Source organism: Crocodylus siamensis, chromosome 6 (assembly GCF_052110815.1).
Source record: "Crocodylus siamensis isolate JL-2025a chromosome 6, ASM5211081v1, whole genome shotgun sequence".
NCBI lineage: Eukaryota > Metazoa > Chordata > Crocodylia > Crocodylidae > Crocodylus > Crocodylus siamensis.
The window spans coordinates 84,084,735-84,108,334 of record NC_143400.1 but is presented as its reverse complement, the minus strand read 5'-3'; the positions used below and the strand labels follow the sequence as shown (position 1 = coordinate 84,108,334).

At 44.2% G+C, this 23,600-nt stretch overlaps 1 protein-coding gene across 2 annotated transcripts; it reads left to right on the top strand.

The window, feature by feature from the left end:
- The first annotated feature begins 507 nt into the window (after positions 1-507).
- SLC2A2 (solute carrier family 2 member 2) lies at positions 508-17,746 on the top strand. 2 transcript variants are annotated; one of them, XM_090052060.1, is made up of 12 exons: positions 508-664; positions 1,520-1,608; positions 3,269-3,364; positions 4,354-4,595; positions 6,580-6,704; positions 8,681-8,796; positions 10,504-10,666; positions 11,362-11,549; positions 12,023-12,127; positions 14,602-14,703; positions 15,773-15,976; positions 16,805-17,746. In XM_090052060.1, the coding sequence occupies exons 2-12, from the start codon at positions 1,546-1,548 to the stop codon at positions 17,006-17,008; spliced, it is 1,608 nt and encodes a 535-aa protein (XP_089908186.1). In that variant the 5' UTR covers positions 508-664; positions 1,520-1,545; the 3' UTR covers positions 17,009-17,746. The 2 variants fall into 2 exon arrangements, with proteins under 2 accessions (XP_089908186.1, XP_089908187.1); XM_090052061.1 differs by lacking the exon at positions 1,520-1,608.
- The last annotated feature ends 5,854 nt before the right edge of the window (positions 17,747-23,600 follow it).

Here is a 23,600-nt window from a genome sequence, read left to right as displayed (position 1 = left end):
TTCTAGTACGCACATTACAATTTCATTCCAATCTCCCTATTGAAATTTGGTAATGGGCAAAAAGGGACTTTATAATTTATCAACCAAAAAAAATCCTCCACAACAGCCAAGCGAGGTCGTGAACATATCAGAGCTTCCTAGAACCCAGCAGCACCTGCTATAAATATATAACTATATTATAAGCCCTATGCTTTGCTGGCACACAGCACAATATACTTTCTTATTACTGGAGAAGTTCTCTCGTATAAGTACTCTGCTTATGAAGCTGAGCTGAGAGCAAGTTGAAGGCACTGTGCTTTCTCTACGAGGTGTTTTACATTCACAATATCATCTTTTCAATGTGCGTCTTGTTTGTCGATTTGTTTCCCAGCATAACAAATCTCTTTATCCTTTGCTGAGTTAAACAGTGTTAAAGCAACACGTCGTAATACTGTTGGGTTTTTCATTAACATTCAAACTGAATCCCATCTTCCTGACCAGCAAGATTTTTTCCTCCTATCCCTCCTGCCTGTATCTCCTTTCATCTGCCCCTCCTCTTAAACAGAGGATATAAACCTTGTCCTAAGGTTTAGGAAAGTTTCATAAGCCCAAAAGGAGGGGTTGCACCCGCAGAATCCCTTTGAAGACCAAAAGAATGGACAAGACCAGTAAAATGCAAGATAAGGTAAATCCGATTTAGTGATATTTTACTGTAGAGTCAGTCCTGGGCTGCCTTATGGGGAACACATACCAGGTATCACAAGGGTCGGGTTATTGACTGTCCAGAACAAGGGGGGAAAAAGGCTGAGCTTGGCATCTGCTTAGAAATACAGTTTTGAAGGGGTTTTCAGTTTATCTAAAATGTTTTAAAGTGTGATAGAAGCAATGGAAATGCAATACACTAACAGAGAAAACAGCTAAATGTAGCTCGACAGTCAGTTTCTACCCAATTGATTTTGCAGCTGATTTCAGTGGGCTTTCATCCTGAGTTAAACCTGTGAAACTGAGCCTGCAATGATGTTTATTTACTTTTTTTTACAATTTTATGCACATTTGTTAAGGAGGACACATGGACTACTGTTCTTTTTAGAGTAATTTGTTTAGGAGTGCAGGGGAATTTGGTTTTGTATATAAATCTGCCCGTCTGTGACCAATCTCTCTTCACAGTAAGGGTGTAATGAAAAGACCAAATCGCAACCTGCACAACCTGGATACCTGTCTAATTGCTTTAGGCACCTAATGTCACTTTCTGTTTTGGGGCCCGATCCTGCTAGGTTTGATGTATGCGCATTTGTCCTCAAATCTCAATGAATTGAAAGGGCATTGAATGTGCTCAACCCCTCCCCAGAGGCACTCAGTAGCTCATAGGATCCCCATAGAAAACTACTGCTGGTAGCAGTCCATCCTGCATGGTGCCATGTCCCTTGCACGCTGATTTTAATGGTAGTTGGTGGTGCTCAGTAACTCCTACGGTCTGCTCACATTACAATACCAGACACAAATAAGTATTCACTGTGGGTTCCTGTTCCCCAAACTGCAGCATTTTCCATTTTCTTTTGGAGTGAGATGAAGCTCAAGCATTGCTGTGAATGGCATCTTTTGCAGTCCCTGTTCTGCTTGTTACGAATGGTAAATCTGCTACTCTTATCAATGGGAGTAGGATCAAACCACACTGAGAGGTCTGATCTGTTGGGAGAAGCACCAAGATATTCCCTGCATATGTAGCCCCTGGAAGCTCTGCTTGCCATGGTGCTAGGTCTGGCCGGTGAATTTTGTAAAAGCAGCACGCGTGATCTTTGGTGAAAGCCGCCTGTTCAAAATGTCTGCTGAGTCAGCAGAGTCGCCTTGGTCAATGCAGGACCTTTCTTGGTTGCTGACAGGTAGATCAGTCTTCTGCAAAAAAAATGATGAAAACTCCTCTGTGGGACTCCAAACCAGCGATTCACAGATCAGGTCACTCCTTCAGTCAGAAAGGGCCAGGGAGACGGTGTGGCTAGCGAGCTACTTATGGTTCTCCCTCACGGCAGTGGGACTGGATTGGAAGATCATTGCTTACAAGAAGCAATGGTCTCAAGTTGCAGCAAGGGAAGTTTAGGTTGGATATTAGGGAAAAAATTCTCTTTAGGAGGGTAGTAAAACACTGGAACAGGTTACCCAGAGAGGTGGTGGAAGCTCCTTCCTTGGAGGTTTTTAAGACCCAGGTAGACAAAGTCAAGGCTGGGATGATCTAGTTGGGGATGGTCCTGCTTTGAGCAGGGGGTTGGGCTAGGTGACCTCCTAAGGTCCTTTCCAGCCCTAATTTTCTGTGTTTATGATAATATGATTCCCTCCTTGAGCTGCCTCCCCTCCCCAGCAGACTGGGTCCTCTGAGTTGTAAGGGGGACCCTGGCAGACATGGGTGAAAAAGCACCGGGGAACAAGATAGCAGGTCTTTTTACCTGACCAGGGGAGGAGCTATATTTAACAATAAGTTTAAATTTCTGAGATTAGGAAAAGTCCCGTATGGACACGTTACAAAAGCCCTCCTCCTATACCCAGTGTGTTATACTACAGTGACTGGGGCAGAAGGTGTTTAGTGACATGCGGTGCATACAGAGCAACCTTTGCACTCCCTTAATGCTGGGGCCAGTTTGTCCCCTAGCACAGCGCAGAGCAATGCCAGGACTGCATAAAGCAGCGCCCGACCACAAAACTCTGCAGCCTTGTTCCAACAAGGTTCTGGCCACACTTTCTTCTCCAGACACCGTCCCTGGCATGTGCCCTTCTTACTTTATGAAGGTAGTAAATTGAACTGCCTTTGTCTGCATCATGATCCTGGGACTTGTGGGCATAAGACAAAGACAACTCAGGGTTGCTCTAAGCTACTCTTAGCTACAAAGCTCATTCTGGCTGCTGGATATCATCAGCCTCTGAACTGAACACAGTCCCCTCCTCCTAGAGGTATCCTGGCGGAAATCGGGGTGCCTCGGACCTGCAACAGTGGCTGCTCTCCACTGCATAATCACCCGTCGCGAGGAATGCCTCCATCAGCCAGTTCTCCTGCATTACAGCTCCTTAGAAAGACCAAGAAAATGAAGGGTACTGTGGGCATCCTCTTAGCTGGGTGAGAATCTGTGCTTTGATTTGAAACAACAGGTCATATTCTGCCCTCATTGATACCCTGCAAACCCTTCGGCTTCAGTGAAAGCAGGATCTAGGCCAGTCTGTTCAAGGTTTATACTGCAGAAATGTTGCTGATGCTGAAGAGCAGAAAAGTGACTCTGGTTTCTGTTTCCCGATCCTCTCCTAGCACCTCACAGGAACCTTGGTTCTCTCTGTCTTCACTGCAGTGCTGGGCTTCTTCCAGTACGGTTACAGCCTTGGCGTCATCAATGCCCCACAAAAGGCAAGTACAGAATATGCAGTTCCATGGGCAGTATCATTCCCAATTCCCCTTTCATCCCTAGATTATTATTTCCATTAAATTAGTACCCCAGGGTCCAATGAGCATTAGCACTCTTAGATACTGAAGCAATGTAGAGGTAAGCAGAAAGTCTTCCCCAAGCATTTGTAATTGATGGTGTAAGTGTTAAGCTAACAAATAACAAACACATGCAAGGGCATGTGTCCATGACCGCTCCTTTCATAGGGGAAGGGGCCTGAATTCCTTGCTCCGTTCTCAAAAAACTCATCTAAAGAACAGAACGGGGATGACAGGATATGCCCCTGACCCAGCAATCGGTATGGTCGTGAGCTCTCACAATAATCTGAAAGTTTCCGTGACCGCTTTCCCCACTCTCTTCTCGGAGGGCATTAGAGGATAGCTGCCAGATTGTACTGTCCAAAACTTAGCAAGGATGCGTGATAGATATGGATATGCAAATGCCAATGATCGCTCTGTTGTGGGGGGAGGAACGACTGACCTGTTTGCCGAAACCAGGTCACAGAAACCAGGCCATAGGACAACTTCTGTACAGGAACACAGTTGAGGGGCAGAGTGAGAAAGACATCTTGCTGGAGGCTTTCTGATGTGCGATAAAGGTCACCATCAGTTGACCTAACTAAATGGATACTTGGTTATTTAGGCTGAGGACTTAAAAGTAGCTGGATGTAATGATAGTCGTATCAATCTATTGTGGGCCACTAACTGTAGAAATTGCCTTAACTGTTTTAGTCCTCTGGATTTGTAGGTTCAGGACTTTTGACCTTTTTGGCTAATGTCAATGGCAAAACTGCAAAAAGGATTTGAAAGCGGCTGGGATTTTGTCCATAATGTATGAAGAGCCTCCATTTTCTGGACTGCTAAGCAGAAGAACTCTAACTAGGAAAAGAAAGCTTCTTGGGTAGTTAGGAGCAGAAGAACTAATACCTTGCTGTATTCCTTTCCCACCGCAGGTAATAGAGGCCCATTACAGACATGTGCTGGGCATTGCCCCCATGGACAGAAGTGCCATCAATTTCTCGGAGGCAGATGAAGGTACAGCCTTTCCAGACACAGAAGCAACAGATATCATCATGAGTACGGCAAGCGCACACAACACCCTCACCATGTATTGGTCCCTGTCTGTGTCCATTTTTGCCATTGGTGGGATGATTTCCTCCTTCACTGTTGGATGGATTGGAGACAAGTTAGGCAGGTGAGAAACTTTCTTGCTCTTTAAAATTCATCAGTGGCCAGAAAACATCTCAGAAGTTATCATCATCATCATCATCGTCATCAAAGCTGTGGGCAGGTGGAGGGGTGGGAGCCAGTGAAGACAAAACAGAACCAAGCAACTGGATCAAGGATCTGGATCACTGTCTTATGTTTATATAAAAGGGGAGGGGGGTGTAATGTGTGCGGCTTTCTACACAGCGACAGTCTGATCAAGACACCAGGTCAGAATTGGGCCCCCAAATCTCACTGTAAGCACGAAGTATTACACCAGCCTTTTTCCAAGTATTTCAAATGATTACACTCCAAATCCCTAGATTTGACTTTCCCTAGAAAACAACTCCTTCCAGAAGTTGTTCTTTTATTATTTTTCCCAATTCAAAGGCACAGCAAGATTTTGGAGATTTTCTCCTAAAAACATTTAAGTTGGGTTTATTAAAATCTGAAATTAAAAAGCTGACTTTCTATTGTACTTTTTATCACTTCAGACAACCCACTGGTGAACAGCTTTTCTTAAGCTGTAATTCTGTCCTGCTTTGTCTTTTCATAACAAAAGGCAGTGCAGCATATGTGAAAGGAATATGTGCAGGGATATATTTGTGCAGTTGCTTTTCTGATTGTACCCCTGCCATATGTTTTTCAGTACATGTGAACATTATTCTTTACCCTTTAGGTTTGACTCGGTCACTGACATTCAGTCTAATTTGGTACTACGGTGCCTATAAAGTAGGCATATTCCCTCGTTTAAGGGGCATGCAAGCTGACATGTAACACTCCTGCAAGTGACTTTGACTGACAGAAAATTATGTGAATAGCAAAGAGGTTTTAAATAAGTCCAGAATTAAATCCAGCACAGGCAAAACAACAAGCCAGTCTTTCCCCCGAGCAGGTAGTTTACCAGTGTGAGTGTCCTCACATCACAGTGATTTCGGGGTGCCCTGGGGCCATTCAGAAGCAATGGGAGCCCTCCTGGTAAACGAGACAGTATTAAGACATTTTAAGCAGGACTCTTCTCTTAATTTCACAGCTGTAAATATAGAGCAACTCCAAGCATTGGCACTGCACAGGTTGTGCTCAGTACCTCTGCGAACTGGTCCCAGAGGTGTTTTTACACGTGTTTCTGATGCAGCGCTGGCCGCTTTTAATTAGCGAGCTGTGCGAATTAAAGGTGCCTGGTGCCCCATCGGAAACACGCGTGTCAGCGGCACAGCGCACCTCCACGCTGAGACAATGGCAGCGGTACACTTGGAACTAAAGCACACTGAACGCGTTTTAGTTCAAAGCGCGCCACCGCCGTGTCCTCAGCACAGAGATGCGCTGCGTCGTGTCACTGATGCATGTGCTGCGCGGGCAGGGTTTGAATTGGACTCCTGGGGGGTCTGCGGCAGTGGCAGCCACCGCTCCCTGGGCTGCTTGGAAAGGCATGGCATGGCTGGGGCTTATCTCTTATGAGGGGGCTCTCATCTCTTATGGAGGGGCTCAGCCCCCCAAGCTTCCCCGTAATTTGAACCCCGCGTGCACGGCAGCCAGAGCACATCAACTTGCATGCTCCAGCAGACTCCATTAATTGAGTCTGCTCCGACACACTGGAAATCCTGCCCAGTGTGGAAGTGCTCAACTTCTACTTTGGGTTCATACCCTAATTTAATTTTAAAAATAATTTCTAGCTGTAAGGATGAAACTATGTTGGCAGAATTCATATAATGAAATTGTTATTATTCTTAGAGCAATTTCAAGCACTCTGGAATCATATAAAATATCTCGATCGTATAAGATGTAACGTATAATACATTGTATTGGATATACAACAATAATAATGATGATAATCACGGGGGTGATAACAATGGTAAATGTAAGCTGTGCAAGGAACATCTATCCGTACCTAGAATGCCAGAAAATCTAAAGCTTAATTGATCTGAGAGCTGGACTTACTATCCCAATGTAGCTTTGTTTTTAATGAATTGCAGAGTGAAAGCCATGCTGGCGGTGAACGTTCTCTCAATCATTGGAAGCCTCCTCATGGGGCTGGCAAAATTTGGCCCCTCTCACATCCTCATTATAACTGGAAGAGCAATCACAGGGCTCTACTGTGGTAAGTTAAGGCAAGCTCGAGAATCTCTCTCTGTAAGAAGCTTGCATGTCTGCTTGCATCTCTGAGGGGCTGCTCTGGAGGGAGAAGGGTATTAAGCAACCATCTGTAACTGCCAGGACGCATCACATTTTGACTACGAGGATTCACTTATATAATCAGTGCAAACAGGTCTCCAGGATAATGCAAGGTGATGCTCGGAAAGTGGAAAATGGATCGTTTCTTATTTAGGCCCCAATCCCACAAAGCAGTTGAATGCATGGCTAGCTTTAAGTCAGCCTGTGCTCAAATGCTTTGCCAGACAGGTACAGCTTCCTGCCAGGATACTTTCCTGAGTGAAAGCCACGATTCAGCACTGCAGCTTGGGCTTAGAAGGAATGATGAACAGCCGTGTTGGCAGGTCAGAGCTCTTCAAGACATGGAAAGACTTGAGGAACCACAGACATTTGAAGCAAAATCATTTGTAGGCCATAAAAGGACAGCTGCTCTGTAAAGGTCTCACTGATGAAAAGTCTGTGCATCTTCTTTTGAGGAAAGGATCAAAAGAAAGTAGCGGAAAGGCATTCGGGGGCTGGGGGGGAGGCTCTGACTTACGGAGAGAATGTGAGAGGGCAAATAAAAAGTGAATGAGATGGAAGACAAAATTAAGAAGAGCAATGTACGTCAGGGGAACTAAAAGGTTAGCAGGAGTAAAGTAATGTTTGTAGCTGTGCTCTTCCCATGGAAACAAAGGATGTCACCATCCTGTATGCCGGAAATCGCATCACCCACCTGCTTGAAAAGAACTTTGAACGAGTCTTTGAAGCTGAGTCATGTTGCTGAAAACCGCTGACTCGATTTGAGGCTACGGCTGTCCCTCTGTGGAAACAGAGCTGTGAAAGAAAACCTGACCCTTTCATTTTTTTCTGAATTTCTTTTTTCATTTAAATAATTTTAAAAAGTGAGCTATTTTTCTTCTTTTTCATTAAAAAAAAAAAAAAAAAGGGTGTTTACAATTTTGTAGGGTTCCCCCCTCTTATCACTGTCGTGCTTCTCATTCTGGGTAAAACCCCATTCTTCAATGTAAAAATATTTTGTCAAGAGCCACCCCCATAATAAAGTGAGCTTATTTTACATCTGTTGGAAGGTCCTTGGCTTTGCTTCAGTGAGCTGTATTTTAATTACTGGGACTTCATCTAATCAATTTCTCTGTTCCTATTGTCGGTATTATGACTACTACTATTACTATTTCTAGTCATAATGTGTACTTGGTGCTGTTGAAATCCTGGTCAGTAATACTTTAAATCTAGAGTGCAAACAGAAAGACAGTACCTTAGATTAAGAAATGCACTACTTTACAGAAAAAAACATATTATCCCTTAATTGGTTTATTATCACTGTTAAGTACCATACATTTGGCTTGATCCACAAAGTCAATGGACAAGCAGAATCTTAGGTAGGAGCTTTGCACTGAAATACCATATCTCAGAAGGTGTTTTCTCAGAAGTAGAAAATGGAGCTTAAGTATTGATTGGGAATAGGTCTATCCAAATTGTGAGCCCAATTCTGGTCCTGGTTCAGATGTATTTCATTATTCAGAGCACTCTTATGCACATGCTTACTCTAGTTTAAGTGGTCTGAATCAGGTGTGTCCTGAATTGGCAGCTTCTGCCAGGCTTTCCATTTCCATTAAGACAGAAGGGCATGGGAGGCACTCAAAACCCAGCGGGAGGTGATAAGCATCCAGCACCGTACCTGGACTCCTGGTGGCTCCGGGCAAACTTTTAGTATCGGGCCCCTCTTCACCGGTGATAATGATAATAATTATTATTATTTACACCATTTTCGGGCCCCCTTTCTGTCTGGGCAGCCCCCTAGTTCACCTGTGTCTGGCCCCATCAGCATCACATGGGTCTGATCCCCAGCCCTTTTCCTGGCAAGCTAGTTATGCTTTTACTGAGCTGTCATTTAGGGTAAGTGACTTGTGCACTTTTTTCCAGGGCTTTCATCAGGACTTGTTCCAATGTATGTTGGTGAGGTATCACCCACAGCCCTTCGCGGAGCACTAGGAACACTTCACCAGCTGGCGATCGTCACCGGGATTCTCATCAGCCAGGTACATGAGAACGCAGGCAGAAGTAACGAGTGATGTACTGTTACTACCAGGGTCACACTGGTGATTTGCACCGGGGGTGCCGAGTGATCCCTTGTTAAAATTCCACTGACAAATGGAAACGGAGGTGATTTCCCTGCCTCTTACAGTGCTCACCTTCTTCCTGAATACTAAATCATCCCCAGCAAAGATGCATCTCCACCAAGAGATGAAAAATACTTCTGCAAGCAGCTTATCTCTCTTCCCTACAAGGTCCTCGTACACTTCTAATCACGTTTAACTTCAATACTGCATGTGTAATCCCCAGGGTCACTGAGAGCCAGAATGTCAGCTGAGATGACTTGGTATGGATCCTTGGCCCTCTGGGAGCGCGTTTACATGTGCACCGTTGCTACTGCGTGTTAAGTTTAGTACTTCTAATATGAGGTACTACATAAATGCACAGTAGCCAACGTTAATGTGCAGTAGTAATGGTCTTTTTGTGGTGCTTAATATGCAGTAGACTAATTCTACTAAATATTAGTGTATTAGCACAGTTTTTGCTGTGGCGTGCTAATGCGCGATAGAATTAGTCTACTGGACATTAAGCATCTTGTGTAGACATGCCCTGTCTTAACTTAATCTAGCTTCCTGTATAATCCAGGCCAAAAAATTTCACTCACCGTACCTTTCTGGAAAAGGCTTGAATGAAATGTTAGCAAAACGTGTTATTCCCTTCCTTGGTTGTAGCTATGAGAAGAGCTAAGATGACAGAGAACAGAGATATTTTTCCAATATTAGCTTGATTTAGAAAATGAATTTCAATCTGAAAGTATTTACAGTCCTTTGATGGTCATTTCTTAATGGCTCAAACACACACACATGCAAACAAAACAGATTTTAAGCTTGAATATTTGCTGAAAGCAAATCTTGTATTCCAGTTTTGGAATTCACGTTGTGCTGGTTTGTGATTCGGATATGTGTAACAAATCAATACAGTATGCACTTCATGGTTGTACTAGTTACAAAAAATGCTGCCCTTTGTAAAGTTTCTTAGGTTACCTACACAGGTACGTTGAGATTTACATCGAGTAGTCGGTCGTGATTCTAACCAGAGAATGAAAGAAGTTGAGAGAAGGACTTCATGTGTGCACTTAAAGTGCAAACTTCATATCTGCAAACAAATTTTACCTGCATTTCTATATTTCTTTGGTTATTCATCCAGAAGTTTAATTCCTCATTTGCTTCATGCATTCACTTCAGCAAGTGCCCCATTTATGGTGTGGCTGTAGAAGTGCAGTTTCCTCAGTAATACCTTGCCTAGGATGTCACTCATGTTGTCCTGTCTGTGCTAACAACATAAGCTAGCTTTACAGTATAAGCACTGTTGATTTGCCAGTGACACAGAAGACCAAATTCAACTGTGAGCTACACAAGTTTAAATATGGAGAAACTCCAGTGAAGTCCTGGTGTTTCTTCACCTTTTCAGTGATGTTGCTGCGAGCACAGCTTTGGTCACAGCATAAGCAAAGCGTTGAAAAAATTTGTCCAAGACATCATGCCGTCTGTTAGCTTCTCTGTTCTGAGTATGGTCCATAATCTAGACTGGGAGCTCCAATTTTTTTCTAACTTCCTCTTCAGCTGTTTTCAGAAAGTGCAATATTACTCCTGAGTTTCTTGTTTTATGATATAATTTAATCTGCTATGTTTGACCCAGATCTGTCATTTCAGATCCTTGGACTAGACTTTCTGCTGGGCAATGATGACATGTGGCCTCTGCTCCTCAGCCTTTCTGGCGGTGCTGCTGTCCTTCAGTTTTTCCTTCTTCTACTGTGCCCAGAAAGCCCAAGATATCTTTACATTAAACTAGGAAAGGTGGAAAAAGCTAAAAAAAGTAAGAAACAGATTCTGAGTTGTATTTTGTATTTAAAACTGTGTCAGATTTGAGGATGAACCTGGCTGATTACTAACTAGTACGATTATTAGGCTTGTATCAGGCTTGTCCCATGCATCAGGCTTGTGCTGTTGGGAGCCCCAGACACCAAACTCCTGTGTATATTCACTGAATAATGCATTTGTGCTGAATAATGCATGCCTGACATATGTTACCGTTCATGTTCTCAGCAGTGGGAGCTGTTGAATATTTCCATAGAGTGGGTCATGTCTGAATGCAGATTAAGGTTAAAGGACCAATTTCCAGTTTTGTGTGAAATTCCTCAATTTCAAACTTGATTTTGATCTGACAAGTTGTCATTTTCCCAACCAGAAATGTTCTCTCAGAATTTTTTTTATCAATTCTAATATAGAGACGTTGTCCTATGAACAACTTTTGAAATTGCACAATATATGTGACAGCAAAGGAATTGCTTGCATGTGCTTGTTCGCGCACATGGAGGAGAAACAAGTGTCATGTTCCTTCCCTTCATGGAACAATGGTACGGGCCATAGTATGGGGACATTCACACGTGTAACACCGTTAACTTTCGTTCGTTCTCTCCTTGCTCTGACTGGAGAGATTTGCTTGTTGCTGAACTCTTAGTTGTTTGAAATTTCCTTTGAAAAGAAATCATGATCTTTTTTTCTCTCAAGGTTTGATAAGGCTTAGAGGAAACTATGACCCCATGAAAGAGATTGCTGAAATGGAGAAGGAAAAACAAGAAGCTGCCAGTGAAAAGAGAGTCTCCATAAAGAAGCTTTTTGCCTCTTCCAGTTACAGGCAGCCGATCCTCGTGGCTCTCATGGTTCAGGTGTCCCAACAGTTTTCAGGAATCAATGCAGTAAGTTCCCTAGCAACATTGGTTTCCTAAAGGCGTGTACAACATGGCGCTTGGATCTTGACTCAAAGCACGATGAGGTCAATAGGAGTCTCTTTTGACTTCACTGGATTTGGAAGTGGACCGTCTGTGCGTAACTCAATATTATTAGTAACATGTAAGGCTAAATTACATCATCAGTATTTAAGAAAGAGTTAATCATTGAAATCATTTGTTGGGGAGGAAAGGTAAGGGTTGTGTGTTCTGCATAAAGCCAAGGAGCTGTTTTAAATATGTATATGGACACCACGTCATCGTCACTGTTTTAAATATTTATATGGACACAACATCATAGTCAGTCTGCAAAGGACTTATCTTCACAGCACCAGGACTAGGGAGCTACTCTTACCCATTTTCTCCCCACATGCCTGGGAAATAGGACACTAGAGAGGGGGCACTGAGTGAGGCCTAACCCTTCATTTGATTGTGTTTGATAGATCTTTTACTACTCTACAAATATTTTTGAAAGAGCTGGAGTTCAGCAACCAGTTTATGCAACCATTGGCGTTGGTGTTGTGAACACTGTCTTCACCGTTATCTCTGTAAGTAAATATCTCTGTGCTGGATAGTTCAGTGAGCCAGTAAAAAGTATGTATGCTATCATTTCCATACAGGCTAAAGATTTCATTATGCTGCTGGGGCTGAGAGTGAGTAAAAAATGACTGACCCTGGAAACTTTATTGTACTTACTGGTATGAGTAGTGGCTCATACCATCAAAATGTACTAAGATTGGAGACTCCACGTCATTCCATCCAGACTCCAACCCTCTATTAGTTGGTTACTTCTATTACGCTAAAACTTATCAAAGTTCCCAAATTGAGTGAGGGAGACTGAAGCCCTCTTTAGTTTCTCCTCGTCTATAGAAGAGATTTAGCTTAGGCTGTGACAGTGAATGCTTTCCACTGCCATAGTATCAGTGTGCCACAACCATCTATCTTATCTTTTATCTTTAGACTTCACTACTGTATTTATATAGCACCTATTCTGGTAATGGCAAGATGCTATTCGATGGCAATAAAATTTATATAGTACTCATCCTGGCAATATCTAGATGCTGTTCTGTAGTGATACAGAACACCGCCAATCTCCACAGCCTATATTTGATTGTTTTTCTCTGGTGAGGGTACAGAAGAGCCCAGATCATTTGTATCCAGGTGGTTCACAAACCACATACTTCACAGCAATTGCTGAATGAAGGAGAAGCCATGCAACTCTTTCCTTGGCTTTTATTTAAAAGGCATCACTTGTCCACTCGGTTGGAGAACCACCGTGGTCCCGTGCAGATATCCGCTGCAACTGTATACATCCCTAATTGGTTCTCAAACCTTCAACCTTGTAGGGGCAAAACTCATCCCTGTGACTTATCTACAGTATCAACAACATTCCAATTACTTGCCAAATATGTTTAATTCAGGCATTCACACAATAGAAAGTGAATATACACATTTAAATAATTTATCTTGTCTTTTATGCACTAACAACCAGGACTGGACTTCAACCAGTGATCTAAGGGTATACGCCAGTGTGTCCTCCATTAACAAATCTACCCACCAAGGTTTAGGCAAAGGTGCTTTAGTGGAATACATCAGCAACCCCCTTAAAGAAAAAGATTTGTTGAGGTTTGTTGGGAAATGAGACACTCAGCCCACGTTCCTGTGACCTGAAGATGTTCTACTGTCATTGGACAGCAGCAGCAGGCGTGTTTTCCTTCATATCTAGCAATGTTTGCGCTCCACTTCTTTGACCCTGAGCATTTAAATATTACCTAAAATTTGTCAATCAACTACAAACTGACTGTTCTGATCAACAGGCATGGCCTACAGAGCCTACTGACAGCTGTGCTGGACCCTGATATGGGGAGCAGAGATCATGATCAGACCCTGCTCTCTGCAAATCAGTGAGCCAGCAGGATGAACTGCCTGAGCTGAAAGTCCCACCTTAACTTTTAGAAAAGCCAGTGGCCCCCGCTGGTCTCCAGGGTCAGATCTATACCCTAGTGCTCCTTGGAGAATGCTGCTTCTGCGCACATCCTGCCCAACCACTCCCACTCGCATCACGCCAAGAAATGTGTCTGTCGAATGGATTTGGGGGTACCCTCCATGGCCAATCTTTAAGCTCCCTGTTGGTTTGCATGACAGCAGCTGTGGCAGACATGCTGGAGTGGCTTCATTGTTGTGTTTCGGCATTTGGGATAGGCAAGTGTAAACAGGTGGGTGGAATGGGCTTGAGACCAGTCCTCCCCAGGAGTGCTAAGGGTGCATTGTGGACATATGCCAGGTATGCTATGTATAAAGGAAGGAAAGGTTTCTGGCAATTGGAAAGAGAATCTAGGTTGAGAGCTATCAAAAGAGACGTCCAGAGCCCACGTGCAGGAATCAGATGGTAACCGTGTGTGCATGTGTACAAACCCTAGGATGGACACAATTCATGGGTGCAAGCCATGATTTGCCTGCTGCATATTATCTGGCTTGAAACTTTCAGTAGTGTGGTTAATCTGGGTGGATAAAAACCCCAGTGTGAACAAGGCCCAACTAGCGAACTCATCCTGAAACTTGTACTGGTCCTTCATTCCTGGGGAGTTCACTCCATCTCAAACCAGCCCCCAGTAAAGCTCTGCCTCACACACAGACACGAGTTATCTTTATCATAGAGAATGCCATTATGTCAGAGAAGCGTAAGTGCTCATGCCGTCTTCATCTTGGAGCTTCAGGTGACCTTTCCAGGCCATGGAAAACCTTGAAGAAAAGGACCAAGGCTTTGAACTTGATTCAAAATATGTGAATCGAATTCAGAAAGTGGAGGACAAGATTGGTCTGCTGAGGGCAGCCTGAATTGCCAACGATACACAATGTACTTGTTGGAGTTTGCTAAATGCTGAAGGCTTCATGCCCAGGTATATCACATAGGTAGCCTAGCTACGTGATGACAAAATCGCATTGTTATAAGTTGCATTGTTGAGTGGTGATTGATGAGACCAGAGCTGGTAACTCCAATATACTACTTGCATTTCTCCAGGTCTTCCTGGTGGATAAAGCAGGGAGACGGTCCCTCTTTATTGCTGGTTTGATTGGTATGTTAGGAAGTGCCATACTCATGACGGTTGGACTTGAACTTCTGGTAGGTTCTTCTTTTTTTCTTTCTGGTTTTGTTCCCCAATTCATAGACTAGGGAAGAAAAACTTCCCATGAATATTTAAAACGCAATATATAGCAAATTTATTTCAAGGAGCGTGGTCTGAAAGCAATTCCCCTCACGCACAAGTTAAGAGCCATCATCTATGTCAGATAAAATACTCCCAACTTGTACTTTGGACAATTGTATATTGTTCCTTGTGGGATAATCTCGCTAGATGTAATCGAACACTGTAACTTGCACTTCAAACAAATATGAGACTGTTGGCACTACCATCACAGATATGCAACCCTCCAGGAAATCAAGATTATTCCTTGGAAGTGGAGAGCTGGCCAATTTGGAGACATTTCATAACATTTATAGATATGCACAGTAAGGCAGATACAGACAAATCACATGCATCAGAGCATGAGCAGAGGTCACGAGAGACCAAACACTTCTCTTGCACTCAGTATTATCACTTTCCTCTGGATCACTGTGACTTAACCTCCTACTATAAGACCTGCTGAATCAATGTCAGGAAAAAATCAAATAAAGGGAGGGTGACTTCCTTTAATCACCACTTCCTTGCATTTTCCTGTTGCTTTTCCTGCTACTTTTTTGCATCTATCTGAAAACACAGCACATAAGTTTCACCAGCTTTGAGCCCCTGTGACTCAGCACCATTGGGTATAGCTACACTGCTTCCACGGGGCTCTCGGGCAGGTACGCTGCTGAGTATGCCCTCCTGCTCGTGTGCACCAAATCCAGAAATGCCATGATGAAGCTCCTCAGGGGTGTCCATTAAGCTCTCAAATGTAATGGAGATGGAGGTCTTGAGAGCAGCTGTGATGGCTTCATCATTTCTGAGTTGGGTGGATGCAAGCAGAAGCAAGTGGATGGGACGTGCTCAGGAGCATCTTCATGGCATGCAGGGAACAACACATCCACTATAAGCCCGATCTACATCTGCTATCACTAGGTATCACTCCATCACTTCGCTTCACTGGAGCTACACTGAATTGTGCATGTAACTACTCATGGTAAATTCACTATTCTTCACCTGTTTTTATAGGAAAGATTTGCTTGGATGAGCTATGTGAGCATGGTGGCAATCTTTCTCTTTGTAATCTTCTTTGAAGTTGGGCCTGGCCCAATCCCCTGGTTTATTGTTGCTGAACTCTTCAGTCAAGGGCCCCGTCCTGCCGCCATCGCTATGGCTGGGTTCTGCAACTGGACCTGCAACTTTATGATTGGCATGTGCTTCCAGTACATTGTGGTAAGAAACCCTCCTAAATCTTGCAAATGAGCATCAACAGTAATTGAAATTCCCAAGGAGGTCTACGGAGATGTACATCTACCTCCCAGGGAAATAAACGGAAAATATGTATCTAGATATGGCCCTCAGACTGGATCTGGGCTGCGGGTTTTAGACTGAGCCCATGTACCACATGCAGTATGCACTGGACCTGCTGCTGTGGACACTGCACATGACACAGCACTTGGTCCAGGTCACCTACACTGGCTTGGCCCTATGCACTGGCTCTGAGACTGGGCTGGATTGGGCCCACAGGTTGTTCCTGAGTGGAAGAGCTACCACATAGGGCCTGTCTGGTGCAGGCGCCTTAGGTAGTATGCAACACAGGTAGCACATGCCCCTGCCTGGACCAGGCACGCACACTGCACCTGGCACTGGGGCTGGTGTTGCGGGGTGCACTACATGTGGTGCCCACCCGACCAGCTCTGCGTGAGATCATGGCTGGTCCGGATCAGCCACACACAGGGCCAGTCTGGTGGAAGCACCTCGTGCAGCACATGCCCCATGCACAAAGCCCCAGACCGGGCCCAGCAGACACTGCAGGTAGTGCTAAGGGCTGATCTGGGGTGCACACTGGACTGGCCCTGTGTGCTGCCTCCGGTGCATGGCGTTGGCCTGTGGGTCTGATGCAGCTACATGGGACTGGGCCCATGATCCTCATCTGGCCCACAGGTGAGTTTGACACCCCCGCTCTAGACTGCTTTGAAAATCTTAACAGATGCATTAAAAATGGTAAGCAAGCAATAGGTTGGTATTAATTATGGCTCTGTTTCACTTTGCCTCTGACAGGATCTGTGTGGATCTTACGCATTCGTGATCTTTGCTGCTCTGCTCCTAGGCTTCATTGTGTTTGCTATCTTTAAAGTGCCAGAAACCAAAGGGAAGTCTTTTGAAGAGATTTCGGCTGAGTTTCGCCGCAAGAGACGCTCGGCAATGAAAGGACCCAAAGCTGCTACTGAACTGGAGGACCTTCGAGGGACTGAAGAGGCATAAAACTCCCAGATGTCTACAAGAAGGAGATTAAAGACTCATGTTTTTCAAAGGCATCTCAAAGAACTTGCATTGTTTTTTAAGGATATGGCAGCAAAAACACTAGTACGTTAAACCAGTATAATGCCTTCAGACCAACAGGACTGGCAGGTTGTACCCTACTGCCCTAAAGACTCAGATCCATATTACACTCTCAGGAGCAATATATGTGTGCTGTACGAAGAGATATTTGGGAAAGAAAGGAAAGAATATATGGAGGTCGGTTTCTATGCTCCACTGCATTGATTCAGAAGGATAACATGCATTTGCAGAGTGAATAGGAGCATCATGCAGAAGGAACAGAAGAAAGGAAAGAGGGGATTTATGTTAAAGAAGAGATGATTTCTACTTGCAGTGATTCCACCCTTGTTTCTCATGCCTGTTGATTCCTTCTGCTTAAATATGTGACACCTTGAGAAACTAAATATTACCGTAGAGGTCACATGAGCACAAAACAATAAGAAATGGAAGGGGCTAATGATAAAAGACTGAGTGTATGCACATCCTAGTCTTATATGACAAATCCCTGCTGAGTGGCAGGACACCATTCCCATGAAAATGTGCTAGACCTAAACCTTGCTTGTTTGATTTACTATGAAATAGTCACAGAAATGCTGCTTAGTTCTGTAGGGGTTTTCCAACTGAACTGCTCATTTGAAGACAGATTTAATAAATCTTGGCCAGAGAAGTTGCCCATTGCTATTTGTGGATGAAAATTTTCCACTGCTCTTTCTTTTTTGGTGAGGAAATTGCTCAGAAGGAGATGTCATCATGTGGTAATGTAGCCTCACAGGCCTGCCTGTACCGGGAGTGAATAGATGTGGATTATTATGCCTATCTCTGTTAGAGGCTCCCCGTGTTACTCTGGGAAAGTCACTTAACCTCTCTGCTGCAGTTTCCCCTCCCCTCCTTGCCCGTCTTGCCTGCTTAGACTGTGAGCCCCTCAGGGCAGGGTCTCTCATTCTTTTGGGCTTCAAGGCACTGTGGTAGGACAAGCATTAAACAGCTGTAAGCAGGAGCAGCTCCTCAGCTACTGTAAATATGTGTAGTATTATTAACTTCAAGCCTCATGGGCTCCATCAGAGCTGTGTGGCTTTTCCCTAACTGTAGATGTTCATCCCGGATATCCTTTAGTTCAGGAGGCGTTTGCTCCAGCCTCTCAAGAGATGACCTGTGGGGCATTTTTGAAACCCTGACTCATGATTTATTTTAGTTTTTTGCTGCTCTATGAAATACCTACTCTATACCTCTTGAGGTCCTTGGACCAAGTCATCATGGTGGCATCTGAGCACGTTACGCCACATGACCATTATTGTATTGCTGTGTGAAGCACAGGCTAACCTAAGTCAATAGTATTTATGGTTATAGCTGATGCAGTGAGACTAATCATACGTTTACTGAATCATATGTTCAGTGGATCAAACCTAATGAAAACTATCAGAGAGTGCACGACCAAGCGCTGGATCCCTTGCAGGTGCAGGTAGCTCCACTGAAAGCAAGGAGCTATGCCCGTTCACACAGGAGACAATCGGTGTCCTCTCTGGATGTTACTCCTTCGGCTTTAAGACATTGAGTTAAATTCTGCTGCCATTCAAGTTAAGGGGAGTTTTGTCACTGACTTCAGTGGGACCTGGATTTAGCTCCAGATTGTACATCTGAGTAACAAGAAGCACATAACAGGCCAAATACATCCTTGGTGTAATATCAGTTGTCCTCACCAGAGTTATGCTTAGAGAGGAATTAATAGATATCATGTGATAAATTGGGAACCTATACCTGAAATTCAACGTGCTAGATCATAAGAAAGCCAGAGCTGCTGACTGCCATTCAGTGTTCCCATGTCCCGGGCCTCGCAACTCTTGTTCACGAGTACGATAGTACAGCTAGCACATAGGGCACGCTGCTGAGACTGCCGACTCAAGAGTTTTACACTAGGGATATCACAGTAAGTTAAATATTAAAACACTTATTCTGAATGTAAAGAAAATGAGGTTGTGCCTTCAGTCACGTTATCTACATCTGTTACATAAAAGGGTCCATGATGTTTTCAGTGTGTTTTGGCTTTTGTTCCTGCTGTTTGTCCTCTGTCGATGGTGAAGGTAAGAGCTAGAGCCCCTGAGAACAGGGGCTAGTTTCTCAGGGTTGGTACCCTCCCTACATCGCAAACACTGCACTGGCTCTGAGCAAAATGTGTGGGCCAAAGGTTAAAGCTCAGGGCTGGGACTTGGGAATCCTGGGCTGATTACCCTGAAGTCCTCAGGAATTAGCTACATGTCCCCTTAATTTGTGTTCCAGGCTGTGCCACTGCCTCATAGGGTATGTCTGGACTGCACTTCTTACCTATGGGTTAGCCCAATAGCTCTTCCATTGTATATCTTTCACTTCCTTATGTCTGTGGTTTGAATTCAAGCTTGCTTTTAAAGGCTTTAAACTGGGTCTGACCCACCTTGTGGTATGGATACTGAGATCTTGTTTAGCCAATCCTCCAGTGCTGCTCCCATGGGCCTATGTATTCTGACCTTTCTATTTACTTCCCACTGGGCTCGTATGCATGGAAGCCGCCCACCCGGTTCTATGCACTTGTTTCACATTTAGCCCTTCATCCCCTGGGTCACGCAATGATCTGCATGGCTGAGCCAACAGCGTTTGAACATGCCGAGCAGAGCACTGCTAGCTCGCTGGAGGATCATGCCCGGAGTCTGGTTCACCTGTAATGTAAGCACAGCAAGGAACATGATTTGGGGAGAAACAATCAAAATCTGTACTCAGATGAAAGCATCTTGAGGAGGCTGGCAGAAGTGGGCATCAAGCAGATGGAATACAATGCAGAAAGCACATTAAAGAGCACTTCCTGCACGGCAAAAGATACCAATGTCAGGCCATGAAACTGCTCCTCCTCTACCTACCTCTGCAACAAGGATCTGACCAGGTGCTTACAGGCTTCTGAGGAAGCAATGATGGGGATCCCTTGAGGAGTTACTAGACAAGATCCTAGAGGAAAAGTTGGTGGAGGTGCAGGGATACACCCCAAAACAGACCATAGTGTTGTTAAGGGATAAACCTGAAGAGGTACCTTGGAGAAGAAGTGGCATCAAAGACAGAGCTGCAGCTGGGTGAGTGATGTCTACCATCTTTGTTGTATTATGGGAGGATTTGCAGCATTATAGGAAGGACTTGTGTGTTATGAATACAATTATTGCTATGGAGGTATTACACGCAATAAGATGACTTCATGGAGGGAAGAAGCCAGACCACGTCTCTGGTCCCTCTCTCTTGGCTATCGCAGGTTATCCAACAGAAAAAAACAAAACACCTAGTGATTAGTTCTCACTAAGTTAGCACTTCTTTAAAAGAAAACCAGGTTACAGATGTGGCACGCATAAGTACATCTTTCCTCATGTTTCAACCTACTGATCTCTTTGTAATTCTGTCAAGATAGTCATTGCATTCCAGCATTGCATCAGGCTGTATTAAATGGAAAAGTTTTTTGGGGACAGTAGTAGTTTACTCCCTGGTCCTCCCAGTCTGGGTTGAGGAGAGAAAGACATGGAAGAGATCAGTTCTGCTGTTAGCAAACTTCTAAATCCTAGTTCAGCCTCCTGTTCATATTCCTCTGATCCTGACCTGTCCCCTTTGCTCCCCAGTTCCCGGTAGGTGATGCTTTATAATTTTTCATACGGTGGAAAATATGACAGTTTGTGAGATTCCTGGACAGGGCAAACTTCCAGCAGCTGCCTCTGTGGCTTACAAGCCCTCTCCTCATTGCTATGCTCATCAGCACGAGATGAAAACCCTCCACCAGGGGCGATGCCTAGGGGGTGCACACAGGTTCACGTGCACCCCATAAGCGTGGCGGTGAACCCCTTACAAAAAGGCGCTGCTCGCTGCTCACCCCCCCCCCCCAACTGACAGCACCGGCAGTGTCTGTGGGTGGTTGCCAACCCCCGGCTGGCACTCGCCACCCCCCTCCCACTGCCGACAGCGCCGGTGGCTTCTGTGGGAGCTCCCGCCACCGCCAGCACCACCATGCCCTGCCAGCAACGCGTGGGGCAAGGGAACGGGATTAGAGTGGCGCTTGGGGAGGGTGTGAGGCTTACCTTGTGGTATCCCTGCCAGAAAAGATGGCCCTCACTGGGGTAGTATCATGAACCAGCCAGTCTCAGTTTTCCTGATTTAAGAGCATGTGTATTAAAACAAGAATGGCAATGAAAACACAGATTCGGTTACTGTAAATCAGAAAATGTATCAGATTAATAAATGACACTGATAAATGTATTCCTGAATTTTAAGTAACATCTTGTTGAGGAGCCCAAAACCTTTTTTTTAAAACGGTTCCTGAAATATCATTCTTAAAAGTGTTTTATACTTTTAAGCAATGTTTTCTCTTTTTTTTATTTTACCCCTTGGTTATTGGGAAGCTTTACACTGAGATTAGAAGTTATGCCCATGTGTGTTGGAGTAGAAGTCCAACAGTATTGACTAGTTACAATAAATTTATTTGCATCTTTTGATATAGCTGATCTAAATAAGATTTACCTTGAGATATGCCCTCTGTTTTTTGGTTCAGAGCTCCACATCTCACTTCTTTAGCTCCCGTACTGCTGTATAAACCAAGGAAAGCATTTCAATTGTTTTACAGCCTATGAGGTTTTTTAATTCCATCTGTGCTCAAATAATATTCCTTGGTCAATTTTTACTAGCGTCCCTTCACTTGTCTTCAGATTCCTCGAGACGAGGGCTATGTTTACACTGGGGTTTTTCAATCCCGTAATTGTTGTTGTGTTCATTTTTCCTACCAGTAACACTGACGCAGGCTGTAGTACAGAAAAGGCTCTGGATTCTACACAGTATACGGGCTTTAGCATGCAAGATGTTTTGCAAGTGTTAATATAAAGCTTTAGCTTAAGCTATTGCAAACGTACTTTACCATTTATGGTGACTTACAAAGGAAACGTTCATTAGCAAAACAATTCAAAAACATGTTTACTGCTCTCTCCTCGTATCAGTTTGGCAATTAGAACGGCTGTTTTATCTGCCCTCATTAAATGTTTAGCTCCAGTTAAAGCTTGTTCTTGAGATATAGCTTGTTCAATTGTTATTTTTATCTCGCACTGTTACAGTTTTACTAAGTTGCTAATCATTAAGAAAATGTAAAAGACCATGTCATACTTATTAGCTAAATGGTCGTTGCACTTTAGTTAACATGCAAAGGATGTTCCTGTACGGTGGTTAGCTAATAATGCGTTATAATTAATAATCCCTGGAAAAGCATTCTGTCAGCAAGAGCTTTGATGGTGTTTTCCTAATGTGCTGAGATTATTGCCATTAGGATTTTTCTGTTTTGTCAGATAAATGGCTGACAACATCCACTTTCCAACTCTCCAAGCATCATTTTAAAATTAGCCGAACTTCCCTATTCCAACAAGCTCAGGGGGTTTGGTTCCATTAACATTTTTCATATTATCTATCACAGACTTTTCTGCCCCACTTCATCCTGTTTACAAAGATTTGCTTTGAACTGGATATCCTCTCTCTGCTGAACGAAGCAGTTGATGAGAAACAAGCTGATTCAGTTCTGCTTTAAATTCAGGGTTTTCATCCTTTGAGTTGCTATGTATTTGTGAGGTGATGACTATCCTCATCTCCTTCTGAAGTCAGTGGGAGCCGAGGATGTACCAGGACCTTCTGAGATTGCAGCTTTAGGCTTTGATTCAGCAGAGCACCTAGACATTTGCTTCACTTTAAAAGAATTCGAGTGCATGCTCAGGAGGGCCCGGGAGTCTCAGGGCCATGCTGAGAAATCCTATTCCCCAGGCACACCCCACGTAACCAGACTGATACAGTCAGCCCAGATTGTAGAACAACAATAAATCCAGCCTGTAGCTCTAAATCAGCCTCAGGATTGAGGTAACTACTATGGTCACTACATCCTTCCCTGCTTTATGGTGGAAACAGTCCCATATCATTTGGATTCCACCAGCCCTGCCTTTTTCCCCAGCTGCAGCCATGTTAAACTCCTCACTGCACTGATATGCAGGGAACCCACCTCCTGAAAGGTTACTTTGGCTAGGGACAGACATTCAAAAAGCATGAGCCTGAATGATTCAATCTTCACAGGTTAGTCTAATTTGGCTACACTAAATAAGTTTTGTAACTGGACAGACATCCCAGAAATGCAGGCACACGCCTGCAGTGGCTCAGGCTACAAGACGAGGAGGTGCTACAGCAGCCCTCCCTTCCCTTGTACGGTACTGGGGGGGGGCGTGGCCAGGCCCTGGGAGGACACTCTGATTAGCCCAGCAGGGACTTGATAACAGTGTTTATCACCCCTAACTCAGTGTTTATCACTCCACTAAGAAAACAACAGAGAGACATTACCAGCTACTTGTTGATTCTGCCTATTGATTCAGCATGGACTGTAGCCAGCATGTGGTCTGCTAGCTAATACACAGACACCTCTCCACAAGGTGGGGGGGGGGTGCGGAATTCCTATGAGGGGGTGGGGAGAAGCAGCTCGCAGTCTTTGGAGCTGCAGCCAGGGAGCAGAGGGGAGGGG